General features: G+C 38.8%; 1 protein-coding gene across 2 annotated transcripts in view; it reads left to right on the top strand.

Moving 5' to 3' along the window:
* Positions 1-24,506, top strand: part of CDK6 (cyclin dependent kinase 6) — a 136,814-nt gene that overhangs the window by 42,445 nt on the left and 69,863 nt on the right. For both annotated transcript variants that reach the window (XM_036399818.2, XM_036399826.2), the window contains exon 4: positions 14,785-14,952. In XM_036399818.2, the coding sequence (XP_036255711.1) occupies positions 14,785-14,952 (168 nt within the window). The remainder of the gene's footprint in view (positions 1-14,784; positions 14,953-24,506) is intronic.

Here is a 24,506-nt window from a genome sequence, read left to right as displayed (position 1 = left end):
TAGTTTTACAACAGGGAAGGGGCATTGGAATGGCAGCATGTTACCTTTTTTAACATCTAGTTTATTATTAATTCTAAAATATTCTTTCATTTGGAGTTAACTTCAGATATTCCTGTTCTGACTAGCAGGGTAAATATTTTAGCAAGGACTTTTTAGAGAGAAATTTTGACAGTAACATACTCCTCCCTTAGTGTTACAAAGGAAATACATGCTATCCAAACACAGAGTTGGCATTTTAATGGAAATGGTTCCAAAAGAATACGTAGAACATTACAAATGTAAAATGCAGTTAATGAAAGAGTATACAGATGTTTTTCATGCATTTAAATAAAATGTCAGAATTGAATTCTGGAAATGTCAACAGTGATCTCTGAGCCATATGCTTGTTATTACAATAGTATGTTGTGTATAGCTGTCATTCAGTGAGAAACAACACAGACTGAAAGGGAAAATATGTATAAAAACATTAAGTTAGAGGAGAGACCATGTTACAAAGCATTTTGTATTATGTTTTTGCCTTGCTTAGAAGATACCATTTTTTGTTGCTTTTTGTTTGCTCACATAATTCCTGCTGATGTCTAAAACACTTACTGAAGACATAGGAAAAGGAGAATAGAGGCCAAGCTGTGTGGGCTATAGTGAACCAAAACTGCAGAGAGATGCATGCTTCACAGAGAGTTTAATATGAAAATAAACCACAGTTTCTTTGCTTGGTTTCTGGAGCAGAAAGTCGCAAAACAAGCAGAAAACTTCTGGTTCTTGATGAAATGGTTAGTTTAGCTTCCTTACATCTACTCTGAGTGTTTCAGCCCTTAACTCTGTTTCTATGAAAGGAATTTACACCTAGCTTGACTTCGGTTTATCTCTGTGAAGCTGGGGCCTTGGAAAATATTTCAGAAGTAGTTTTAGCCTTATGTTTGCATTTTGTTCTTTTTCAAATGTGGTAGAGGTAACCTTGATTTGCTAATTAGTGAAGTCACGCTTTATTGTGACAGAAAACTAAGAACAGTCCTTCAGTGAAAATAACAAAGACCTACCCCATGGTGATTGATGAGAACGTTGTACAAGTGAAATGAGCTGGAAAGTCATCATCTTGTCTTTTCCTTTGCCACAGGAAAAGCATAACAGAGAGATTTCTTTTCTTCTGGTCCTGATAAGGAATCTAACGAAGCATAAGGAGAGGTTACAGAGCATGAAAATGTGTCACACCCAGCTGCTCACTAGCTTGCAAAGCTGCAGTAAATAATACAGTTGCAATTTAATAAACAAAGGAAAACAGAAGTCCTTTGATAATGATCCCTAGCCTCTCTCATTTGTCCTTCTGATGATAGAGTTTGTTTCTACTTAATTGACTGTAGTTTTGGAGTAACGTAGAATTTGATATTGGATTGTATGATTTGTAATTACTTTGTTGTTGTTGGTAAGGAAAACAAAAGAGTTAGGTTTCTGGGACCTGTTTCAGCAAAGCACAGACATATGTGGTCCAGGTTGTCTGGATCATTGCTACTTTTTTTCTCATAGGTTCTCCATGAATAGTTACAGTAAAGACACACAGAAATACATGTAGTTTTATTTAACAGATTTCATAATTAATAGCATACTTTTCTACTTGTCACAGGTTACCCTTTTGAGAAGCAATGTTGTGTTTGCCACAAGCTGCATTTCTCATGTGCATCATTTATGACACTTCATTTTCAAAAGACATATCTTCATTGAAGAAGTTTGTTCCATTGATTGGTTCTTTTTGCACACTAACTTTTAACATAGCAGCGTCTTTTTATTTATAATGTTGTGGAGTTTGTTTTGTTTAATATTTGGGGAGGTGAAAGGAGGAAATATCCTCTGCCTGTGAAACATCAAAGGCCATCTTCTCCTCTCCCAGGAAAGACTGTCAGCTCTCTCCCTCAAGGTAGAGCTGATTCTTGTCTGCTGTGGTAACATTAGGAAATAAGTAGGCTCATGGCTCATTGTGTCACTGTAAGTTGAAGATATGTACTTTTTTTTAGAATCAGTCAAGTGTTCAAAAGAAAACAAGGCAAGGTTTACACAAATGTGTGCTAATGTAAATCAGAGTCATTTTGCTCAGAACTGCAGGGGCTGTGGCACATGTCACTTCGGAGAGACTCAGCAGATATGTGGGACCATCTCCCACCGCTGCAGCCACAGCAGAGATCACAGTCAGGTCACTGCCTGCTGCAGTTTGTTCTGTCTGAAATCCAGAGAGGGGCTGCTCAGGAATGCTAGGAGCTGGCATCTTCCAGTGACCTGCTTTGCCTGGCTGTCACCTGGGTTGTGGAGGCAGCAACCCAAAGAGATGGAGTAGGACCACAGGCCCTGGGAGTGAGTGTGAAGTGGAGCAGGGTGGAGCAGGCATGGCAAGAAGGGTCAGAAATGGGAATGGGGAAGGAAGGGGCAACAGGACTCATGGAGGGAGAAAAGAGAGACATGAAGGAAAAGGTGAGAAATAAGAAGAGAAAGGAGAAAGTGATAGACCATGCAAGAGCAATGGAATGGGTAGCCATTCCCCTAGTCTGGTTGCTAACAGCAAACTTCTCATTCTTTCAGTGAAAGCAAAAGTCTTCATGTATATGCTCTATTCCTCTTGCAGAATGTTTTCTCTTTGCCTTGTCTGTAGGGTGAGGGGCTTGCCTGTTCCCTTTTTAAAGCTGTTGGTTCAGGAGCCATTGTTTTTTTAATTCAAGTTAATAGAATTGCAAATTAATTGCTTCTGTAAACATGGAGAGCAACTTGATCTGCTGAGTGCTTCCAAGAAACTATTCTCATTTTCTACTTTTAATTTAGGTGTAGGAAGGCATCAGTAAGATGGTCATCCTGAAGACTATTTTGAGAGCTCAGACAATCCTCTAACAGTATTGCAAATCTATATGTAAAGTTCTTAGATGGGAGATTCTGGGCAAGCTGATTCTAGTAGGCCACTGACCCCTCTCAGGTTTTTCTTTGAAACCTATTTTTTCCTGTGAATTGTATAAAAAGCAGATCTTCCCTCTTCTGTATATCTTTCATTTTCTTCAAGCTTGTTGAGCCTTTATAACTGAAAGCAAAATCTAGTTCTTTGGAGTATTTAACAAACATTAACTAGTTAATCTTCGCAACACTCATGAATTAGTTAACCATTATCCCTAAATTTATAATACAGAGTAAAGAGAGGCAGCAAAGTTAAATGTAGTCCGGTGACTGGACCCCAGTGTTGAGCCATTTTACAGCACTTAGGAGCATCATGATTCTTCTGCTGTGCCAAGTACCCTATGAGCAGAAAAATACAATATTGAAGCAGCTTTTAAAAAGTACACAGTTGAGCTTTATTTATTATACATTCCCTGGAGAGATTAGGAAGGGAATGTCTTCTTACTGTCCTCTGTGTCTGCATCTTTAATAAGAGCTGTTAACTATTTATTAAAGGAGCATCTAACTTTGGAGAATAGTGGTATTTTGATGCCCGGTGTCATGCTGACATTTTTGTCTCAGTGAAGGTTGGTTACATCTCTCTGAAGGTGCTGTTGGTTCCAGCGATTGTGGGAGGAAAATGGGAGTAATAAAAAGCAGTGGGATCAGCTTAGGTCTTTGAAAATTGATGGGTAGAGTCCCAGTAACTTCACTGGACTTCATTGTGCCTAATACAAAGCCATCTTTTTCTTCAGCGTGCAAGTGCTATTCATGACTGTGCTGAATTCCTCAAAGTTTCTATGATGGAAGCTCTCAAATTTAGGTCCAAACTCTACAGTAACCTTAATTTTCTAATCCAAGAAAGTGACTCTGCTGTCCAGCCACCTCCTTTTACAGTGCCTTGAGCCTGATGTATGTCTATAAGCCACAGATATATTTCCTTATGTATCAGGAAATCTCCGGGTCAGGACTGTGTCATAATAAGTTTAAACAAACAAAAATTGCTTGAATGAGTTTATAACTGAAGGAGCCGTAGGAGTTAAGTGACTAAGTCTTACTGATTTTAAATTACAGTTGTGTTCCCAATCCCTAAGATCCTACTGACTGCTTTTTTCTCAGTTTTAAAAAAAAGCATAACTTGTTTTCTTGTTGCCATCAGGTGTTTCGGTAACAGCCTATGCCCTTTCAGTGGCTACTGTTTAAAAAGGCAACTGAAGAGAGAAGTTAAAGGAACAATCTTGAGCCTTTGTGTCTAGCCAAGGATCTGACAGTTTTCAAAAAAAGTATGGGCTGAAAGGTACAAAGCTGCCTTGGGTGTATGAGATCTGATCATCCAAATCCCTTGGAATGCTTCTAAAGGCTCATCCTTTGTTGTTTTGTATCAGCGTATAAACAAGTCAGTATAAACACTGCAGACAGATTCAATGAGACTTTCTTCAGAAATGTCAGTAATGTTGCCAAGGTGTTGATAGACCATTAGGAAGAGTAGTCTGTCATAAATCTCTGTATATTTACATGATTTGAGTTCTCCTTTGGACCAAAATCCATGTGGTCTGAGCTGTTTGCACATGATTTTGAGCACATCAAGATGTTAGTCTTTGTTCTGAGGTCAGTCCTTCTTGCACTTAGGCGACAGCGTAGGCCATCATCTTCCAGGGTCTTCTGCATTATTTCTAATGTTAGCTTAAGTTAACAGTCCCTAAGATAAATTTACAGATCTACTCTTCTGAGATGTTTCACCACCTAAGTCCGAAGCTGCTTGTAAAGCATTCTTGATGTATGTGCACAGCGTTGTTTCAGCTTTCTAATCACTGACCAGCTGGCTTGTTAGTGAATAGAGCTGTGGGCCCCTTGCCACATTTCATGTGAGGTCTTGGCTGGGTGGCCAAGCAGGCAGCCTGCAGCCAGTGTCAAAGCAATTCAAGAGGTATTGGCACAGCAGTGTCCCCATTAATTTCTGCTTGTCACATGCTGTCATGCAAGTTACACCAGAGAGGAAATGACCGTTATAAAAAAAGTACGCTTGTGGCACTTGGTCCCCTCCAGACGTTATCCCCGAGGTTAAACAAGTGGATACAATTAGCTGCTGTCCACAGACAGCTGCAGGGAAGGAGAAGGCGAGATCTGGGCCCCACAGCAACGTGTCCTTCCTGTTAGCGAGGAGTGTTGTCTGTCAGCATATGCCATATTATGACTCTTCCTGGAGTTTGGGGAAATTAGGAAGAGCTGTTATGGCCAATGGCATCAGGAGAGTGCTGGTAAAGAGCTGTAGTGCTGCTGGAGCAGCATTCTTCTTAGAGAAGAGGGTTTGTTTGTTGATACCTTTCCTCATAAGGACTGGTGTGAGAGGCACAAGAGGACCATCAACTCATCAGTGATTGATAATTTACTGTAGTTTGTAGGTTGTGGCAGAGTGTGGCAGTGATTTCTGTGTGCTCCTTCCCGAAGCATACTGAAGTGTTTAAGGGAGTCATGTCCAGCTTTGTGGATGGTTGGAGTGGATTCATTTGTCTGATTACATCAGGAGAGCTTCCACAAGGATTGCAAGTGATGATGTCCCAAAATACAAATGGGTAGTAATGCAGAAACAAAGATTCTGAAGAGGAAGGGGCAATGATAGCCCACAATGAGAAAAGGAAATATGTACAATTATGAGCAATTTCAAATCTGTTTTTAAAAACTGAAAGTACTAAGGTGATAGAGATAGGGGTGCTATCACAGTGCTCCAGAACACAATGCTCCAGAACAGATTGATTTAGTCAAGCTAAAGTCTGGATTTCATCTCAGAAGAAAGAGGCTCGCAGCATCAGCTGAAGGAAAAATGTGACTTACCCTGTTGAGAAACATAATTAAGGAAGCTGTAATTATATGGAAAGTGTGCTCCAGAATTCAAATTGCAGTGTGACCTGCTGTGATGCTTATATACCAAATTTGTGCTGGTGTCATTCCGTAGATGTGCTAGAAGATCTTCACAGCCAATGCATACAAATCACAGATGCCGTTTCAAGTCATTTGTATGGAACTTTACCAGCTGGGTGAGGTAGTAAAGAATTTGGAGGATTTCATGATACATTTTAGTTCTCATCTCTCTTTCAGATTGTATGAGAAATAAAAGAACAGAGTAGTAACAACTTGTCAAACCAGGAAGCTCTGTGAGAAACTGCTGTTTCCAGTACACTTATAAAAAGCTTGTAATAAAAGAAAGGAAGTTTCCCAGAAGGTATTTGGGGATGTCTAAAACTGTGATATCATCATCCAAAGATACAAGAAAGAAACATGAGTGTTTTGCTTATCTAGGCTCAGATCCATAAAATCTGTTAAAAGCTGTGCCTTGTGTTTTTTCTGCAGGGCACAAAGAGTTGAAGGGTTTGAGCACTGAAAAGGACTGTTAATCACAAAGTTACATTTACCTGCTGTAAAATTTTCCCATACAGGACAAGTCTTGCTAACAGTGCCAGTTTCTGTCAGAATGTTAAAACAAACTTCCCCTCTGTTCAATTCTCATGTATTTTATCTGACAAATACCAGTAGCCACATGGAAATGCTGTGTATTTCATTTGCATGTCTGGTAATTCCACTTTGACAGGAATTTTTGGTACTGAATGACTGAACATAAGTAGAACAATAATTATGTAGGTTTCTTTTCAGTCCTGCATGTTCTTCTCATCAAATATGAAAAATAGCCGATGAAAAAGTATAACTTGAAGGATCTAGATTGCAAACTGACTTGACAGGTGTTGAACTATAAAGTTAGAAATTGATGTGGAAGGACTTAAATCAACTTAAATAAAATGCATCCATGTGTGTGCCCAAGCATGTGTATGTACATACATCCCCCAGAGATGTTAAGTAGACATGTTATATACTGAATTTGGTCTTTGGATCACAGCTACTGAGATCAACATGGGAATCTATCAGCATTAGGGTTCTGGTAAAACAGACATGTGCTTAGATTGAAACTTTTACCAACCATAAAATATGAATTCAGGTGCTTAAATTAAGGAGGGTAAACAGAAGGTTACTCAGAGCAGTTCCTTCAACACAGTCAGGTGCATCAATTGTCATAGTCCAGTCCTACTTACGTTGCCTTTGTTGCTGCTGCTGAGCTCTGGTGTTTGAGGAGTGTTTGGAGCACTCCAAAATACGTTTGGTCAGTTTCTTCTGTGGCAGTTCTTTTCTACCTCAGAAGGAACAGTTGGCAAGTTTAAGCAAAGGCACTAGGAACATGTTAAGCCTGCTGTGGTGGCTGTGGGTTGACTTCAGTCTATGTATAGGTGCACAACAAGGGAAAACAGTATACTGAAAGCTATGATATACATTCATGGAATTCAGTCATAAGCTTACAGCAATGCAATAGCATCAGCGAGCCTCAAAGCTTTTCAAGTACTACTGTGGACGTTTGTAATTCAGCTAAAATTTTGCATTTTTCCTGAATCTTGTGCACAGATGCAGTACTTTTGATTGGGACTGACAGATAATGATCATAATATACAGGCAGGTCTATGCATAATAGTGACATTTGCTATTTTTACTAGGCTGGCTCTGAACTACCTGATCAATTATCGTATTTCAAAGTAGTTTATTTAGGACTTTCTAATCTTGATTACGTTTCTACTTCCAATAGCAACAAAAGCAGTCTTCTATAGACTCCACTCCTTCAGGTATTTTATCTTTTGAATTGCTGCACAAATAATTCTAGCCATTAAAAAAACCAAACACGGAAAACCAACAAAACACAAAAACAAACAACACAACAATATTCATTTCAGTGTTTATTGCAGTGGACTACTATAGATAGCATTGTCTTCAATGGGATTATTCAAAACATGATAATGTGTGTATACATGCATGCATACTTTTGTGAGTGTGCATGTCTGTAGGGTTCTTCATCCTAACAACTGGATAATCCGAAATCCCTTTATAAGCTGTGCTTGCTTTCTTACAAAAGCAGTTTAAAATAGATTAGGGGCTGATAATCAGAATATATTTTAACATATCTTTTAATCTACTCTCAAGTGCATTAAAGTACCTTTTATATGATTAAAATAGTTTTACAATTTAAAGATAATTACACGAGTATTTTACTTCATGTTTAAAAATATATGTAACTTAATTATTTTTCAACAAATTATTTACCTTTAGGGTATCAGCATAGAAAACACAACCAATTATTAAACCAATTCCTTGCATGTGCTTATCAGACATTATAATACACTAAATAAATTGAGAGTATCTTTCTCTGCACAGTATTTCACTCTATGAACAGAAAATGAATATGTTATCTTGTATGGTAAGGTTGATTAATAGGGCGAAGTGAATAGATCATTTGGATTTATTGTTCTCTTATCAAAACAGTAAACATATTTAAATTGAACATGCTGTGAAGTTCACATTCTCTTGGTACTTCCTAGTTAATTGACAGGAGTAGCACAGCAGTCTTCTCGTCTGAGGAATGACCCTTACCCTGTGAATACTTTTATGGAAAGCAATAGGATTACTCTGAGATAAGTAGTTACCCAGTGTAAGGAACATGAAGAGCTCTGTATCCCATATATATTTGGTTGGCTCATGGTTGAGTCCTGAGAATCTGTGATGTGGCTAGGAGAAGGAAAAGACAGCCTCTTCATCCCCTTTCTGAATGCCCTGCAGGGAACTGATCAGAATAGCTTTCTTCTGAGAAAAGGAGCAGGGCATGAGGGCAGGGATCTGTCTGCCTCTTACTGAGCCCCAGCCACTGCATTGAGCCAGCTGCATGGAGAAGAGTCTCCTGCAGCTCCACAGACAGTGGCAAATTGCATCTGCCCCCACCATCACAGTCATGGCATTCTAGATAGGTTGATGTGATGGGTTCCCAGCCCAGTGTGAGGACAAAAATTAAAAAAGAGAATCACTGCATTTAACAGGGAATCACTACATTATTGCTAATGCCTTTGGGATTCAGTGTAACAACATTAATCATGTCCTTTGCTATTCATGTATCTGTACTGTGTAATTCCTCAGGAATGCCATTGTTTTTTTGGCATTAATTAATGTTGACTGTTTGTTACAAAGTATCACCATAGAAGGGCTGTAATTATTCTGCTTCAAAAATAGGCTTCAGAGAATGGGACAGCTCTTTAAACTTTCATTCCAGCATGTGTAAAATCACCCTTTAAATTGGAAGCAATTCAGTGATTGGGGATTCTATATAACTGAATAGGATATGAAAGAAGCCTCTTCTTCTCCCCTTCTGCTCTGAGGAGGTCCTATTCCAGTGAGAGGCAGTGAGCCTTTTAATGAAACTACCTTGACTGATTCATCACAAATTGCTGTCTAAAACTCATCCCCTTGTTTACGCTTGTGGTTGTCTTTTGCGCAAACACTCCTACAGGAAATGTTCAGGATGAGTATTCCAACACCTGCCATGTAAAATAGGGACATTCCATTCTGCTCAGCAAAAAGAAAAACGAGTTGCAGATAGACAGAAACTTTGGGTGAAGGATGCAACTTGTGAAGGTGCATGAGATACTCCACAGAAGAGTAGGAGAAGCGTTAGGAGATGCCAAAGGATTGTTGTGCTTTACAAAATATTAGCATAGAAATAGAGCAGAAAGAGGAAAATAGGCAAGTTAAAAAAAAACAAAAAATGTATAAAACCTGTGTGTTAGTACAAATTTAGGGTCTATTGTAGTTTGCAAGGCTCTGTACTGTTATTTTTATTTGATGACACAACTGAGTATATTTGTGGCTTCCACTGAATTACTCTCTTTGGTATTAGGAACTCCTATCACTCTAATGAGGGGCAACCTGCTTAAAGGTTTTTCTTTCTTCACATTGTAGCCAGTGGAGGAAAAGCATGAGCTTCACAGAACGAGCAGCCAGTCCTAAGTGTATGTCACCTCAGGGTGCATGTATTCTCTGAAGATATATTACTCTTGGTGTTTTCCTTCAGGTTGCATCTCACTTTGTTCCCCTTTACCAAGACAAAACCTAGCATCCGTACTTCACCATGGTGGGGGGTTAGCCTACTCCAGCAGTCAAACTCCCATCCAGGCACTCAGTGACTTCTTCCATCTCAGCTATAGAAAGTAGAGAGCAACAAGGAGCACGAAAACTCATAGGCTGGGATAAGAGAGAAGGATTGCTTACCAAGTACCATCATGGGCAAAATAGATTTATCCTGGGGAAAATCAACTTAGTCTAATGCCAGTCAAGGTAGATACTTGCTAGTTCAAGTGGTGGGCAAAAAAAGAACAGGTATTCAAGTAATACCTCCTCATGCCTTTCTCCAGGCTCTACATCACTTCTGAATCTTCCCAGCCCAAGAAGCACAGGAGCAGCTTCTGTGTCCTGCTCCTTCTTCCTCACACTTTGTGCCTGCTGTGCCCTAGGTCATCTCCACAGGCTGCAGTTCCCTCAGGAGCATCTGCCATGTGGATAACTGCTCCACCCTGGACTGCTTTCTCTTTCTCCTCTCAATTCTCTTCCTCCTCTCTCACCTTGGTTTTTCCTGTGCAGTTTCTCACTCCCTTTGTTCTCTTCTCTTCCCCTGCAGCCTCTCTGCCCTTGAACTTATCTTCATGGAGGCGCCACGGTCCTGGCTGGGTCCGTCGGAGCTGGCTGGAGCTGAGCGTGTCTGGCAGGGCACAGCCCCTGGTGTCCCCTGGCTGAGCCCCTGCAGTCCTGGCTGCTGGTCCTAGGCACTGACACTGAGACCAGCTCCATGGTTTCTTTTGTCTTTGAGTAGATACTTGAATGTTTTGGTTGACAGCCATGCCATCCTCTTTTGAGTTAGCCAGGCAGAGTCCTCCAGAGAATCTTGGCAGGTCTTAAACAAGCAGAAAGTTGCTGCAGATAATTAACAGGTGTTTTTCTTGGGAGTCAAGATGTTGGGTGACTCTTAAAGGATCAGAATGGTATTTGAAAGCCAATAGCTGGGAAGGGATTTATGGATCAGATGCTGAAGAGGTTTAAGAGGGGTCAGTGAAGCATAGAGTCAAGAGTGGGGCTAGGACAAGGTGGAGATGAAAATGTATAGGAAATCAGGGCTGCTGCCTGAGTCAGGAAACATGAGCCATGAGTACTGCCTTTGGCAGAGGCAGCAGAAGCAGCTGCTCAGCCTAGCCCAAGCACAGCCCCATCATCACTGATGACACAGGAAGAGTATGCAGGATATTTTTCTGAGTATTATTGAGATTCATGACATAATATGGTGTAGCTTGAAAAGTTCATCAGAATTTGGTCCTGGCATTCAGAGCTGATAAATTCAGTAAATGTCAGACTGAGCAATCATCATCAATACCTTATATGGTGGAACAAGCAGAGATGCAGCATTTCCATAACAAATTTCACTCCTGTTTTCATTATGAGACTTTTAAAAAATTAAAACTACATATTTTCCTCTAAAGAAGTTGTACGTGTTCGTTGCATCCCAAAACAGTTTACAATTTTCAGTTTTCAGTTGAGTTACAGGTGAATATTTTAAATTTGCGCATAGATGGCATTGAAGATGTAACCTGAAAAAGAAAAAAAAAAAAATAAACCTGTGATTGTCTGAAAGTAATTGCAGTGGGATAATATGTGCATGTGTCTTCAACTTGAGCAACAGCTAACTATCATAGGTTTTGTGATGGCAGAAATCTCTAATCTGAATCAACAGGCACATTCTGTGTCTTTGTTTGCAAACATACAATATCCAAAGAGCACTGATAAACATCAGTAGAGGTTTGCTCATGACTCATTAGAGCTTGTTCCTTCGATCTCTTAAGACACACAGGTTTTTGTTTGTTGCATAGAATTGATTGTTTTTCAATTAGCTTTTGAAATATAATTGTCCCTGTAATTCCAAAGTGTGGTATGCCTATCTACCACAGAAAATTTCTGAGGGAAAAACAGACATGGAAGAAAATAATCCTTGAGGCACATGAAGACTCTCCTGCAGTTATTTCTAGAACTTGGTAATTGAGATAATACTGGGTATTCGTCACTAATAAAAATGGATGCATTTCCGTTAGATGAGTGAAATTATCCTGATTTAATTAGGTAGTGATCTGGCTTGTGCATGTTTACAGCCTTTATCCAATTTGCTAGCAAAGGTTAGTATCTTCTGATATTAGTTACAGTGTCAAAGAAAGCACAGATCCCAGACCCTGCCTTATGTTTCTTGCAAGTGGCTGACCAAGTGAATGAAATCATTTTTCAAAAGCAAGGCCTGATGGTTTTTGACTCGGTTTGCGTGCATCACAAAATTTTAAGCTTCTGCATTTGTTATTCTTTATTTAAAGTTCATAATAATAAGCCTATGTTGTGATTTTGGCTTCTGCTCTAACTTGCTGAGCGTTTAAAAACAGGGAATCACAAATAGCAAACAGTCTTTCTACATCCAAGTGCCTTTTTTTACACACACAAACCTTTGGCTTGTTCTTCCAGATAATTTTGAACCAAAATCTGTTAATACTGATCATAGAAAGTAATGAGTGTAATCAACAGTCCAACCTGAATACTGGAAAACAGTTTCTATGTACTAACCCTGAATTTCCTGGAAGAGGAGATATGGCACTTTTTTCCCTCCAGTTGCTCTTCTTCTTTCTAACACCTTTTAAATTTACACTTTCCCAGTTCACTTTTCTGCAGCATATTTTATTTTTTGTGTGTGAAGAGAACTTCTATAAATGATATTCATTTTTTGAGTCCTATGAGTAGAGAGGAAGATATACCAGTTTCCATTTTCAAATATTTTCTTTTTTTACCTGTGGCTGGAAGAAAACTCTGAATTTAGAACCTGAAGACATTGCTTGAATCTTGAAATGAGCAGAGCAGAATTTTGTTATGCTGAGCTTGAGGAAGAAAGTTGAAACAAAACCAGCATCAGTTGTTGGAAAAAATACTCTTGATATGTTTGGTAACTGCCTGAATGAGTTTACAAATGAATAGGATACATAAAAGTCACCAGAAAGGGACTTGCCAGGGTCTACTGACTAATACTTCAGTTATTTAAATAATTTTCTTATTTGATACTATGTCAACATGGAATAAAAAAGAAAAAATTGGCCCAAATTCAGTGAAACGACTAAGTTCATATTTAAAATAACCATATGCCTAAATGTTGTTGGCATGTTCTTCATGTCTGCAAGACTGATCCAAAGACTTTTGGGATTTGGTAAAAAAATGGCACAGAGTGACCAGATATTACATACATTAATTCTGCTGATGACTGAAACCTCCAGAGCTGTAGCCCAAGTTCTTACGAATTTCTGAACTGCAAAAAAACCTGTATAAATACAGGAGGTTTCAGTATAGTTTGTGTATTTCTTTTACAGTCCAAACCCTATTATACCAGTTGCCAAAATTATCTATTCCCAATTTTTTTCTGGGGAAGCAAAGGAAATAAAAGGCATCAGCTAGCAGGAAGTGGAGTTCACCACCTTCCTTCAGAGGTGATCATAATTTAATACTGTCACAGCATCCATAATTTCATGGTAAAATCCTCAGGTAATCTGGGATCTTTAAATAAAAGCTGATTGATTTATGAGCTGGCTGTATACAGAAATGGCCTTGTTTTATCAGAGGTCAGGTGAGAGCTTCCAAACTTAATATCTATACATTATGTAATATTTTCTACGTAAAGGATCAGGAAACACTACAAGAAAGGAATAATTTTGTATTAAATTACTTAGCAATATCTCCAAAGCCTACCTTAAAAATGCATTCAACTTAACCAATATTATCAAGCCGAATGTTTTGAGCTATTTTTATACCCATGTTCAGATATAATTCCTTTCAGTAGTGTGCTTTGAATGTTTACTTGCAACATCCCCGAGTCCATAGAGAAGAACAAAAGCAACTGACCTCAAGTTATCCTTCCTCCCTTTTCTTTTTCATGCCATGCCCTTCTCCAAGATGATTTTGGTTGCTAACAACAGGATTGGAGGACACCCTGCTGCATGGTTTATGGAAAAGGCATATGTCACCAGCATACACAGAACTGCAGTTTATGAGCTCAAGTCAATTGCATGCAGAAAATAAACTTCTTTCTCAATTTTTTTTTCTTTCTTATTGCAGCATCTTCTTGTAGCTGCCTGTTCCACAAATATAATTTTCAAGTTGACAGTATCCTTTTAATTTGGAATGCAGGGGATTTCTAGTATTTGCTTTTGAGTCTGCTGGTTCATTCTTTTCACATTACTAAGATTGTCAAAACATGAGTAAGATAAAATAGTTTCTTCAGCTGTGGAAATGTCATGGAAGATTGTATCACTATAAAAAAACAGAAAGAAGAATCAGAATTATGATTATTACACTGTTCTAGTGCTAAATTTTCATCTAAAGGTAATTTCTGTCCTATTCAGTAAATTCTATACAACAAGTTTTGCCAAATGAACTTTTTCCCTCTATAACTTCAAATAAAATTAAATTTGCCATTTAAGCAGTTTTTCTGTTTGAAATAGGTCATTGTGCCTGTTAAAATGAATGATAAAAATGCACTTCACCATGGAAGGGCAGAACATAAGCTGGTGAGAATACAAAGTGGCGTGTGGTTTAAAGTTAAGAGCAAAAACTGCTATGTATTTTTCTTACTTGGACAGCATTCTTTTGAAGTTGTCCAGGGATTTAGAAATATACTTTTGATATTTTTGAAAGTATATTGATTAATCTTTATACTGTTAATCAACCTCAGATAATTCAACTAGAAACCATACATAACTTGATAAGGACATTGGTTTGATTCCATTCATTCTAGCAACATCCTGTCCATTTTATATTAATAGTTGGCTTTATGTCCTGTGCACATATTTAAGTCAATGTTTATTAAATTAGTTTTTCAGATTATGACAGGGGATTTACTTGTTTGCCTGCCACCTTGTCTTGATAACTTCATATTGATTTCTTCCTTATCTATAGGATATGATGCTTCAGCTGTTTCGGGGACTGGATTTTCTGCATTCCCATCGTGTGGTGCATCGGGATCTGAAACCCCAGAATATCCTTGTAACCAGCAACGGGCAGATAAAGCTAGCTGACTTTGGCCTTGCACGAATCTACAGTTTTCAGATGGCTCTTACCTCAGTGGTAAGTTTCTGAAGGCTTTTATTTTTCTGTTAGCATAGCAGTGTGAACCATGTCTACAACTGAAGTTACTTGTGTCTCTGAAAACAATTGCTTTCCAGCCAGGATTGAACTTGTGCTCATTACCTTGTAATCAGGTAATCAGTTACTGACTACTGGCTCTAATTCCATCGTGACTGATTACAGAGGGATAAGTATGTGTTAGTTTTCTGAAACTCCCATCTGTTAAACTTCTGTAGTGATACTGTCTTCCTGTGTAAATTAAGTCAGACAGGTATGGTTAAAGTTTCTGAAGTATCCATTTTGAGATAAAGCTCTTGCTGAATCCCAGGTATTTTGCCTGAAAAAAACCCACAGATACTTGTGAAAATGCCACACCATCATGCTTTGGTTTTCCACCTCTGATTCCACCACTGATATGCATTCAGTGCTTCCTTCCATTTGTACTGAATTATTCCTAATAGGGTTGTGCTGGAGGAAGCTCAAGTGGACCTGGGAGCCAAAATCACAGCTGTTTCCCAAGCCAGCTGTTAAAGAGGACCCCAAGTATCACCAGGTCTCCTTCCACTGTTGCCCCTCTCCCACCAGCTCTCTTGGTTGTCCTTGGCTCAGACATGAGCTCACTTTTAGATTTAGCTCTCTCCTCCATTAATGCTGGAGAAACCCTGCCAGCTCCTTGCTTTTTGACCCCATTTCCACGCTTGCTGGCCCTGCCCCCAGAATCAGCTGCTGTAGCTTGGCACAGCATCTCTGGAGCATATTGAGGAGCTGCCATGCTGTGTGCATGTTGGGTATCTCTAGGGTTTGTTGCCTGCCCACAGGTTTTTGTTTTCTTTTTCTATTCTGAGTATCCCAACTGCCGTGACAGTAACTCTCATAATAAAGACAGAAAAGGCAGAAATGCTGAAAAGAGAAACTGAAAGGATCCACTTTGCATTTTACACCATACTGTAAAAATTACCTGGCTCATGTTGATAATAAGCAATTCGTTCTCATTGTTAGTTTGTGCCAGGGTCTTCCCATTGTCATGTGATGTAACTTGGCCATCTGGCTTCAGAGTGAACGAAGACAGGAAGCAGCAGAAAATTACATCATCTTGCTAAACATAGGCAAAAATCCTTGTCACATAAAACAGATGTAAACCTGTGTTTTAGGGCTAGTTTTTTTTCATTGCCTGTAGGATGTACTCTAATCCAAAGGTGAAAGAATCTGGCTGGGAAGATTGGTAGTGTAACTCAAAGCAGAAGAAAAGGACAGAAAGGTTCTTTCTGAATTGCTCTTATTTTGTTTCCCAGCTACCAGTCAGTAGCAGCTTCAGTGATTGTTTCTGTTGATGCATAAAATCATTTAAGCTAAAATTGCAGAATGCTACAAGGTTTTCAGAAGGGCATTTTTGAAAAGTTCTGCATGAAATGAGGAAAAAATACCTACAGAACTGAGCAGGAGTTTTTCCATGACCATGTAACCTTCTTAGGAAGGAAGTTTAAAACACCCAGAAATCTACCACAGCAAAAGAGAACGCTGCCAGGATTGCTTTGTAAAGTATGTACATTTGCTCAAATATCTAATACTTGCCTGCTAGAAATCATGTGTTAAAACCCATGAGCTGGTACTCTTGGTGCTGCTGTGAGCAAGAGATGTTCAGCCTAAGGGATTATCCATATTCACTACTGTGTTCAGATAAGCATCCAAGTGTCATTGCAGCTAAGGTAAAGAGTATTAAAATAGTTGAATTATTCTGTGACCAGGGATAAATCAAGTATATGGGCATAGATGTAAGTAAAAAAAAAGACAAAACCAGCTATGACATTGGTCTTCTTAAGTTAAAAAATTAATAGTTTCAAAGTTCAGTTAAAAGTTAATAAGTATTTTAAAACAATTTTCAACGTCTTAGGAATAAACTTGTGTCTGAGTACATAGGAAACTATAGGGATGCTTAGAATGTGATAAATGTGGTATGGTTTTAAATGTCAGTCTTCACTGCTCCTACAAAGTGATTGCAGGTTAGAAATTTTTATTAAATGTGTTTTCGCTTTCAGTTTTCCTTTTCTGATTTTAACTTCCACCTTTTGCTGGCTGCTTAGGTGTGCAAATGCTGCTTTATTTTACCTCCATTGAAACCTAGTAGAGGAAACACAGCTAAACAAAGCAGCTCCAACCCCCTAAACTTCTGGTTTTTAAACATAAAGACATTCTTGACTTTACTATCCCAAAAATAGACTAAATTGCAGTTATTCACCAGGCAGGGAGCAAACTTTCATAGGCTTCAGCAGGACCAACTTGTTTTGAAGCATTTGCAGAAAAAATGTATTGCATTATAAACGACAGAATATACATATATCAATTAATAAAAGCTAAAGCTTGCAAAGATTTGCATTGGATAGTGATAGGGGAGACAGCCCAGTGATAAAAGACTGTGATCAGTACAAGGGCTCTGCAGCGTTTCCTTCAGAGGAGAAGCTTACTGCAAGATAAACTACAAGAATCATCTTTTGAAGTATCAGAGCATTCCCAAGATGCATTCTCATTCATTGCTCACAAAGAAACTCTTCAGATGGGACAAAAAGAGCTTGCCACGAAAGTAGCCCAGTAAAAACTGATCCAGCCCAAGTGCTGTGGGTGCAGCAAGTGGTAACTTCAAAGCAGTCTCTCTCTAACAGCTGGTTATTTACACAATGCTGAAGAATCCTTCTGGCAGACTGGTAGTCCAGGCATATTGCTGTCATTTAAAGAAACCTCTTGATATTTCTGTCAGTGAATGAATGAATGAATAAAAGATTGAAACTAAGGTTACACAGGCTGGGGGGGCAGGGTGAAGATCACTGCTCCCAGCTGTGTTCAGACTGAGAGCTGATATGAGGCTGAAATAACAGCACTAGGAAGAATGAGGTTGGGCGGGGGTGTCTGAGCTGGTGGAGGGCAGGGCATGCTTTTGGTTTCGTTCAAGGTTAGACTCTTTTCCAAGTGTTGGTCTTGGCCCTTGGGGAAATTTTGAATAGCCTTGTGATAACAGAGAAGCTCCATAGGACAGAGGAGGTAGATTGATGTGACTGTAATTTTAGAGTTGGATAGCAAAAGCTAATGAACTGTCACATTTTTCCTGGTGCCGAAAAATGGGTGCTCAGTTCTAATTTTCTCTGAGCAAAGGAGCAATTGGGTGTCTGGAAAATCTGAAGTTGTGTTATCAAAAAGGAATAATCCATTTATCTATTTCGGATGACTTTTGACTGCATTGAAGAAAGGGAATGAAGCTGAATCATGGCATACAGGAATGTTAAGTGAGATAAGTGCATGCAGTTGTGATCAGAGCATCTAGGTGGAGCTGGGGCTATCCAGCTCTTAAAACCTGGCCTGTATCAGGATCTTGAGTGAAACTGGCAAAATGTTAGTGTTTGTAACACACTTATAATACTTTCTTTGAAAACATGCATGCTTTACCTTAGATGTCAGCACACTAAAGGGTTTTCTTTCCCCATGAAATGCCAACAAAAATGGTTTATGTCTTCCTTTTTTTAAAAAAAACCACTTGTTTTCAGATTTACCCAACACAGAAGGGAGAATAGATCACTTTTTCTGCTGATGCTGTAAGTTGTTGAGTACTAGACCCAATTAAATAAATTTTCTGAAAAGAGAGGACACAGAATATTCTGCAGTTACTTTCAGTAAATAATTTTAGATTATGCTAGTATTTTATTTGAGTATTTCTTCAGGATAAGAACTTTCCATCCATTTCTGGCAGTCACTTCAGCGCAAATGGTTTACATGTCACATCATGCAAGAACTTGGATTTCATTTTGTTGGTATAGTAGCAAGGGAGCATAAAATAATTTTCACTAACGGGGCTTACTTTGTAAAAACAAATATGTAAGTTAGTTACAGCAACAAACCCAAAAAATGACAGAAAAACTCTCTTCCAAAAACGAATGAGTACTTGTCTGTTTCCTGCCCACTGTTGCATTGTAGTTTTCCAGTAAATGCTCTCCATTAGTAAATAATCTAAATGTAACTGGTTGTCTGGGGCAATATGATTGATGAGAGCACAGACAAAATTTTTTTTTGCTTTGCCTAATTTTTTGTCATTTTTTTCCTCTTTTTTTATGGCCACCTCTTCCAAGTCTCTTGAAGTGCAGCTTTAACCTGAGATCCATTGAGGATCCCTAAATGGACCTGATTAAGCAATCTATTTAAAGCTCCCAGTTACCATCAGACATCAGAGGAGACCTATGGAAATTAAGCAATCACCTGCCACTGGTTAAACTAAGTGTAAAGAGTGTCCTAATGAATTCAGCATAAATCAGTACAATGATACTTGATTTTAATCATCTTGTGCATGATTTAAGAAGGTCATAACTCTTTCCCCTCTGACTGCTGGAAGTTGCACTGTTTTGATATGCCCTTCCCTTCACTGTCGTGGGGAAGCATGTCACCTGAGGTCTGGGCCCTCATCTCCAGTTCTTTCATTATGGTGCATTTGTCTAGTCCACCCAAAAGTCCCTGAAAAGGAAAATGAGACACAGACAGGCATCCAGTCTGGATCAAAATAAGTGGGTTTGGGCTTTTCAGTGCTGCTGCTGGGAGTTTGTGGCTATTTAGAAGTGCAGTAAGATCAAAGTTGTTGTCTCATTTAAGGAAAATCTGTCTTCCCTGCTAATACACAGTTCTGCATGAAAAGTCTATGTGTCTGGCTTTGTGAAAAAATTAGTGAATTTTTCAGATATTTTAACATCTGATGGGATTTATTGCATCCTTCCAACACCCTCTAGGAAGGTTATTTCCATCACATAAAATGAGTCATTTTATCTCTAGAGTCATCTTAAGAACAAAAATCATTATCAGCATGTTGACTGTAAGGCCTGCAGATAACCAAAAACATTTTAAGATATATTTATGATGCCTTGACTCAGATGAGATTTTCTAAAAAAACCCCAGATTTATTTGAAAATAAATTAGAAATTTCTTATTTATTTACATTATAATCATGTAAGATAATTTTCAAAACCAACTTAATTTTTGTTGCTCATCAAAAGAACCCTTACATTTTTAAGGCTTGTCTGGAAGAGTTGTACTAGCTGCTCTCACAGAGACAGAGGATTTATAACAAGGTTGGTACTTCTAGAGACATGTTCTAGAAATAATCTACAGGTGCTGTCTCACAGTGTAAGTAGATGTAACATTTCTACTGGTACTAAAAAGGTGGCCCTGCTTTTGACTGCACACTTCCATCACTTCCCTTTCTTTAGCATTACTGGTTGCTCCCTTGCAGTGTGACTGAAAATGAACCCTGTATAAAGTAGTTACTAATTTCCAGGTGGCTTAGTAGATGCAAATCACTGCATGGCCACAAGACTGAAAGCACTGACACACAGGGAGGGGTAGCAGAAAGATGGGGTCATCCACTCCCTGGGCACCACCATCTTAGATTGGTGGAGTCAGTTATGAAACCACATCTGAAGTGTTCAGCTGAGGCCTTGAGTAACTAAAGTAACTCAAAGATAGAAATGTTTTTCAAAACCTCACAGCTCATGCTGATTTACCCTGTTCTGAAGGTGTTAGATGAACCTGCCAGCTGGTTCATTTAAGGCTATTATTGTATCTGACTGTAACAAAACTTCTAAGGGCGTCTGTATCAATGTTTGAAGTATTTTTTACCCCCACGGTGCCAAGACCTGCATTCGGTGCTCTGTGCTGTTCCTCTGCAGCTGATGAAAGGACTCACCCCTGAGACCTGTCAGGAATGCAGGGAATGCAGCCCTCTGCTCTGATTCAGACCCAGGTTTATCATGAACCACAAAAAGCCTATCTTTTAATCTTTCAAAGAAAGTAAATTATTTCACAGTAAACAAGCAAATTGGCTTCACATGAGAATATTTTCTGTGCCCTTTTCCAGAAAACCCCTTTCCAGAGCTGCAGAGATTAGAATATATGGTATGTGAGGACAGAGGTTGTCCACACTGAGCTGAGTTTTGCATGTTTTGAACCCTGCAGCTGCACCAGTGCAAGCCTGCAGAATAAATTTACCTTATCCTGGTTAAAAAAAAAAAAAAAAAAGGAAAAGAAGTGCAACTTTGAGCACAGTTTATATCAGAACAAAGGAGGTTTCTGCTGGGGCTGGACCAAAAGTTGACTATGTACTCTATCAAAGGTTAATGTTTAAGAGAGGATGTTCAGGAGGGAGAGAAGATAAAGCTCTCAACAATCAGAAATGTAGCAATTTCCAATGCTAGAGGTTGTATCTAGATCATTGTCTATCAAAATTACTGAAGTACTCATCTTTCATAAACTAATCTGCTTACTTTTTGAACCATTTCTACTTTGAGATGCAGTTTACTTCGGCACTGTGAGAAAAGCTTTTTATTTTGTATTAAATCTGACACCTGGTATTACTTAGGTTCCTCTTAATTCTGCTTTTCTGAGGCATTGCCTTTTCACCTCAGGGTGAAATTTGGTGTCATTTTGCAACAGCACAGTTCCACTGGTGCAAGAAAAATGTACTCAGTGGAAATAGGCCTTCACATGTTGATGTTAAGATAAAATAGCATGCTTCTCTTCTCTTCTCTTCTCTTCTCTTCTCTTCTCTTCTCTTCTCTTCTCTTCTCTTCTCTTCTCTTCTCTTCTCTTCTCTTCTCTTCTCTTCTCTTCTCTTCTCTTCTCCTTCACTTAATAAGATACAGTAGATGTTAGTAATGGTACAGTACTGCATTAGAAGTTTCAAAGAAATACCTGGTGAACAGACTTTAGGATGTAGAACTGACTTTATAAGGAACAGGCCACGCTCAGTCTGCTAAAAAAATCAGGGCAGAGGTTGTAAAAGAGAGAAAGGAAGGGAGAAAATCACTACTGCCTATTTTCTCTATGTTATAAAAGAGCATCCTGCTTTTGTGTGACCATACTTCTGTCTCCTGTTTTCAGATGTAAAAATATGTGGTGCATTTCCCCCACCCAGTGATTTACATCTTCTTTGTACAATTTTTCCGTTGATTTAAGTGGCTCTGTTTTTACATCTACTCCCAGAGATAATTGAGTGGGCTGGATTGTAAAAACAGTTTGATTGTTTGACAAGGTCTCTCCCTGTGTATTTACAAAACTGTTCCCACATAATTTCAAACCATCCTGAAACACTAAAATACAGCCTGAGGTTATGTTCTTATCAGAGCACATAGAATAAGCAGGCATGGGCCTGTTTGGTACTTGAATGTGAGACATCCAAAGCAAGAGGAGCAGACCAAGTAGCAAACTGTCCTTGGAGCTCCTGCTACTCCAGAGTGAAGGCAGGTGTCTGTACAGTGCTGACAGAAATGCTCTTAGGGCTTAATGTGTAATAAAAATGAGTTGTTGGCACTTTTTTGCAGTGGCAGGGAAGTAACTGTAAATGTTCTCTTCAGGCTGGCCGAAGTCCTGCTGTAGGAGGCTTTTCTAATTGAGAATTCCCTTGTACAGGTACAGCCCAGGAAATTCCTCTTAGCCTAACAATATTTAGTACTTGTTCAGCATTGCTGGTATGGAAGTCTTGAGCTCAGAAGAAGAGCTGAGAAATCATCTAGTCCAGTGAAACAAGTAAGATTGTTCTCTGTTGCATTTGTAATGTTTTGCCCATAACTTTAATGTGCCCAGAAATAGGGTTTTCATCACTTCCCATGGGAGCCTGTTCAAAAACCTCTATATAATAACTTTCAGATCACTTTTTCCTTGATGTCCAGCCTTCAATGTCCCATTCTTAATTTAACTCCATTATATTCCTTGTTATTGTAGGCTAAATGGTAGCAGATGACCAGTGCCTTGTATTTGCATTAAAGAGGTCAGTTACCTATAGCTGTAATACATTAATCCTTGCAAAATGTGGTGAGATAAGTAATTTGATAAATAGTGGAAGTATATTAGCCTTAGATTTTCCAGATTTCAGTAAATCACAGGGCACCAAAGAATTCAACTAGATTTCTCTAGATTTCCCATTTTCAGCATTTCAGTGGATAAATCCAGAGGAAGATAGGTTACAGTAAAAGATTTACTGAGCTACAAGATTAATTCCTCAGCTTTGGGACCTTACAAATGGCTTGGTAGCAAGCTGCAGAGATCACATATGGACTATGAGTTATCATTTAGATGCAGGAAAAGAGCATATGAAAATGTAGAGTGTTACATGTAGGATAATTTATAAGAAATAATAAAATACTGATGCCACAACACAAATTAGTTGATCAGACCTCATCTAGAATACTGTAAGCTACTCAGTTTCTCTGTGGCTGAGAGATGTTTTTGGACAGGACCTAGTCATGAGGAAGGACAGATTTCTGTGTAACAATCAAGGGACACTCTGTCAGACAAGAAGAATCTGAATTACTTTAATAAAATGAATCATAACAGTAAATACAATTAGTGCCTAAAAATGTCATCAAGGACCCAGATAGTGAGACCGCGTTAAAAAAACCAGTGATGGCATGAGAGCTAGTTAGTTTATCGTAACTTATATAACTTCAAATAAATAACCTTTGTCAGGAAGTTAGAAAACAAGTAGTGAGATTCTGAAACATCCTACAGTAGGGCCACTGCAGGAAAGAAATACAAATAACTTTGAGAGGGAGCATGGCAAATTTCTGTGATGCAAGTTGGCAAATTTTGATAACTGTGGTAGTCTGTTCCAGTTCCACATCTCTGTATTTGCCCCTTCAAGATTTGATGTGCATTATATAGCCAGCTTTTTCAGAAATGTACTTCATGAGCTCCACTCGTCATGGAAAAAGCCTTCAGCAGGCCAGAGGGATTGGCATAAATGTCAGAGCCAAATTCATTTTCCAAAGAAAGAACTCATGAAACTTTATTAAGGTGAGACAGAGCAAATAATGGAGATAGTCTTCAAAACCAGAGGAGGCTTACAATTTAAATAAGGGCTATGAAAGAACAAAAACTTAAAATGAGGTGTAAAAGAGAGACCCATCACTAAAGAAGCAAAAATACAACCTGAAAAGTTTCACAGGTAGGGATGAAAGATGATCTGAAAGCAAGAATTGAATCCTTGTTGGGAGAGCAAGTTGAAAAAATTCCAGATGGAATGGGAAGTCTGGTTACAATGTTCCCCATCTGGAAATGGGATGATCCTGGCAAGTCACATCAATAAATGACAACCAACCTGGTCAGACCTACCATGAAACCGGGGATGCCAGAAAAGCTTGGATAAACTTGGAAGTCATTAAAAAAAATAACCTTCAGAAAGGACTTGAGCAGAAAAATCAGCACACACAAGTAAGCAGGAACATAGACTACTGTGGAAGTAAACACCTGGACCTAAAAATGAACCCATCAGAAGATTGTTTATAATTTTGTTACTTTTTGTGCATCCTGTAGACTTACATTTTCCCAGCTCAAATAATAGAAATGCCTAGTGAAGATCCCAGGGAAGCTTATTTCAGCATTGCATACTATATGTATGGTGAGGAAAAGGAACAGAAAGGAGACTTCTGGTAACTTTTCTAAGCAGCCCAGCTCTGTCAGCACTTGAGCATTTATACTTGGCCTCAGCTGCTCAGGTCCACTATAAGGCCGTGATATAATATGTCAAGGAC

The sequence above is a fragment of the Molothrus ater genome, chromosome 1, assembly GCF_012460135.2.
Source record: "Molothrus ater isolate BHLD 08-10-18 breed brown headed cowbird chromosome 1, BPBGC_Mater_1.1, whole genome shotgun sequence".
In the NCBI taxonomy this organism is placed as follows: Eukaryota; Metazoa; Chordata; class Aves; order Passeriformes; family Icteridae; genus Molothrus; species Molothrus ater.
Note: the sequence above shows the minus strand (reverse complement) of the source record. Positions and strands in the feature narration are given on the sequence as shown.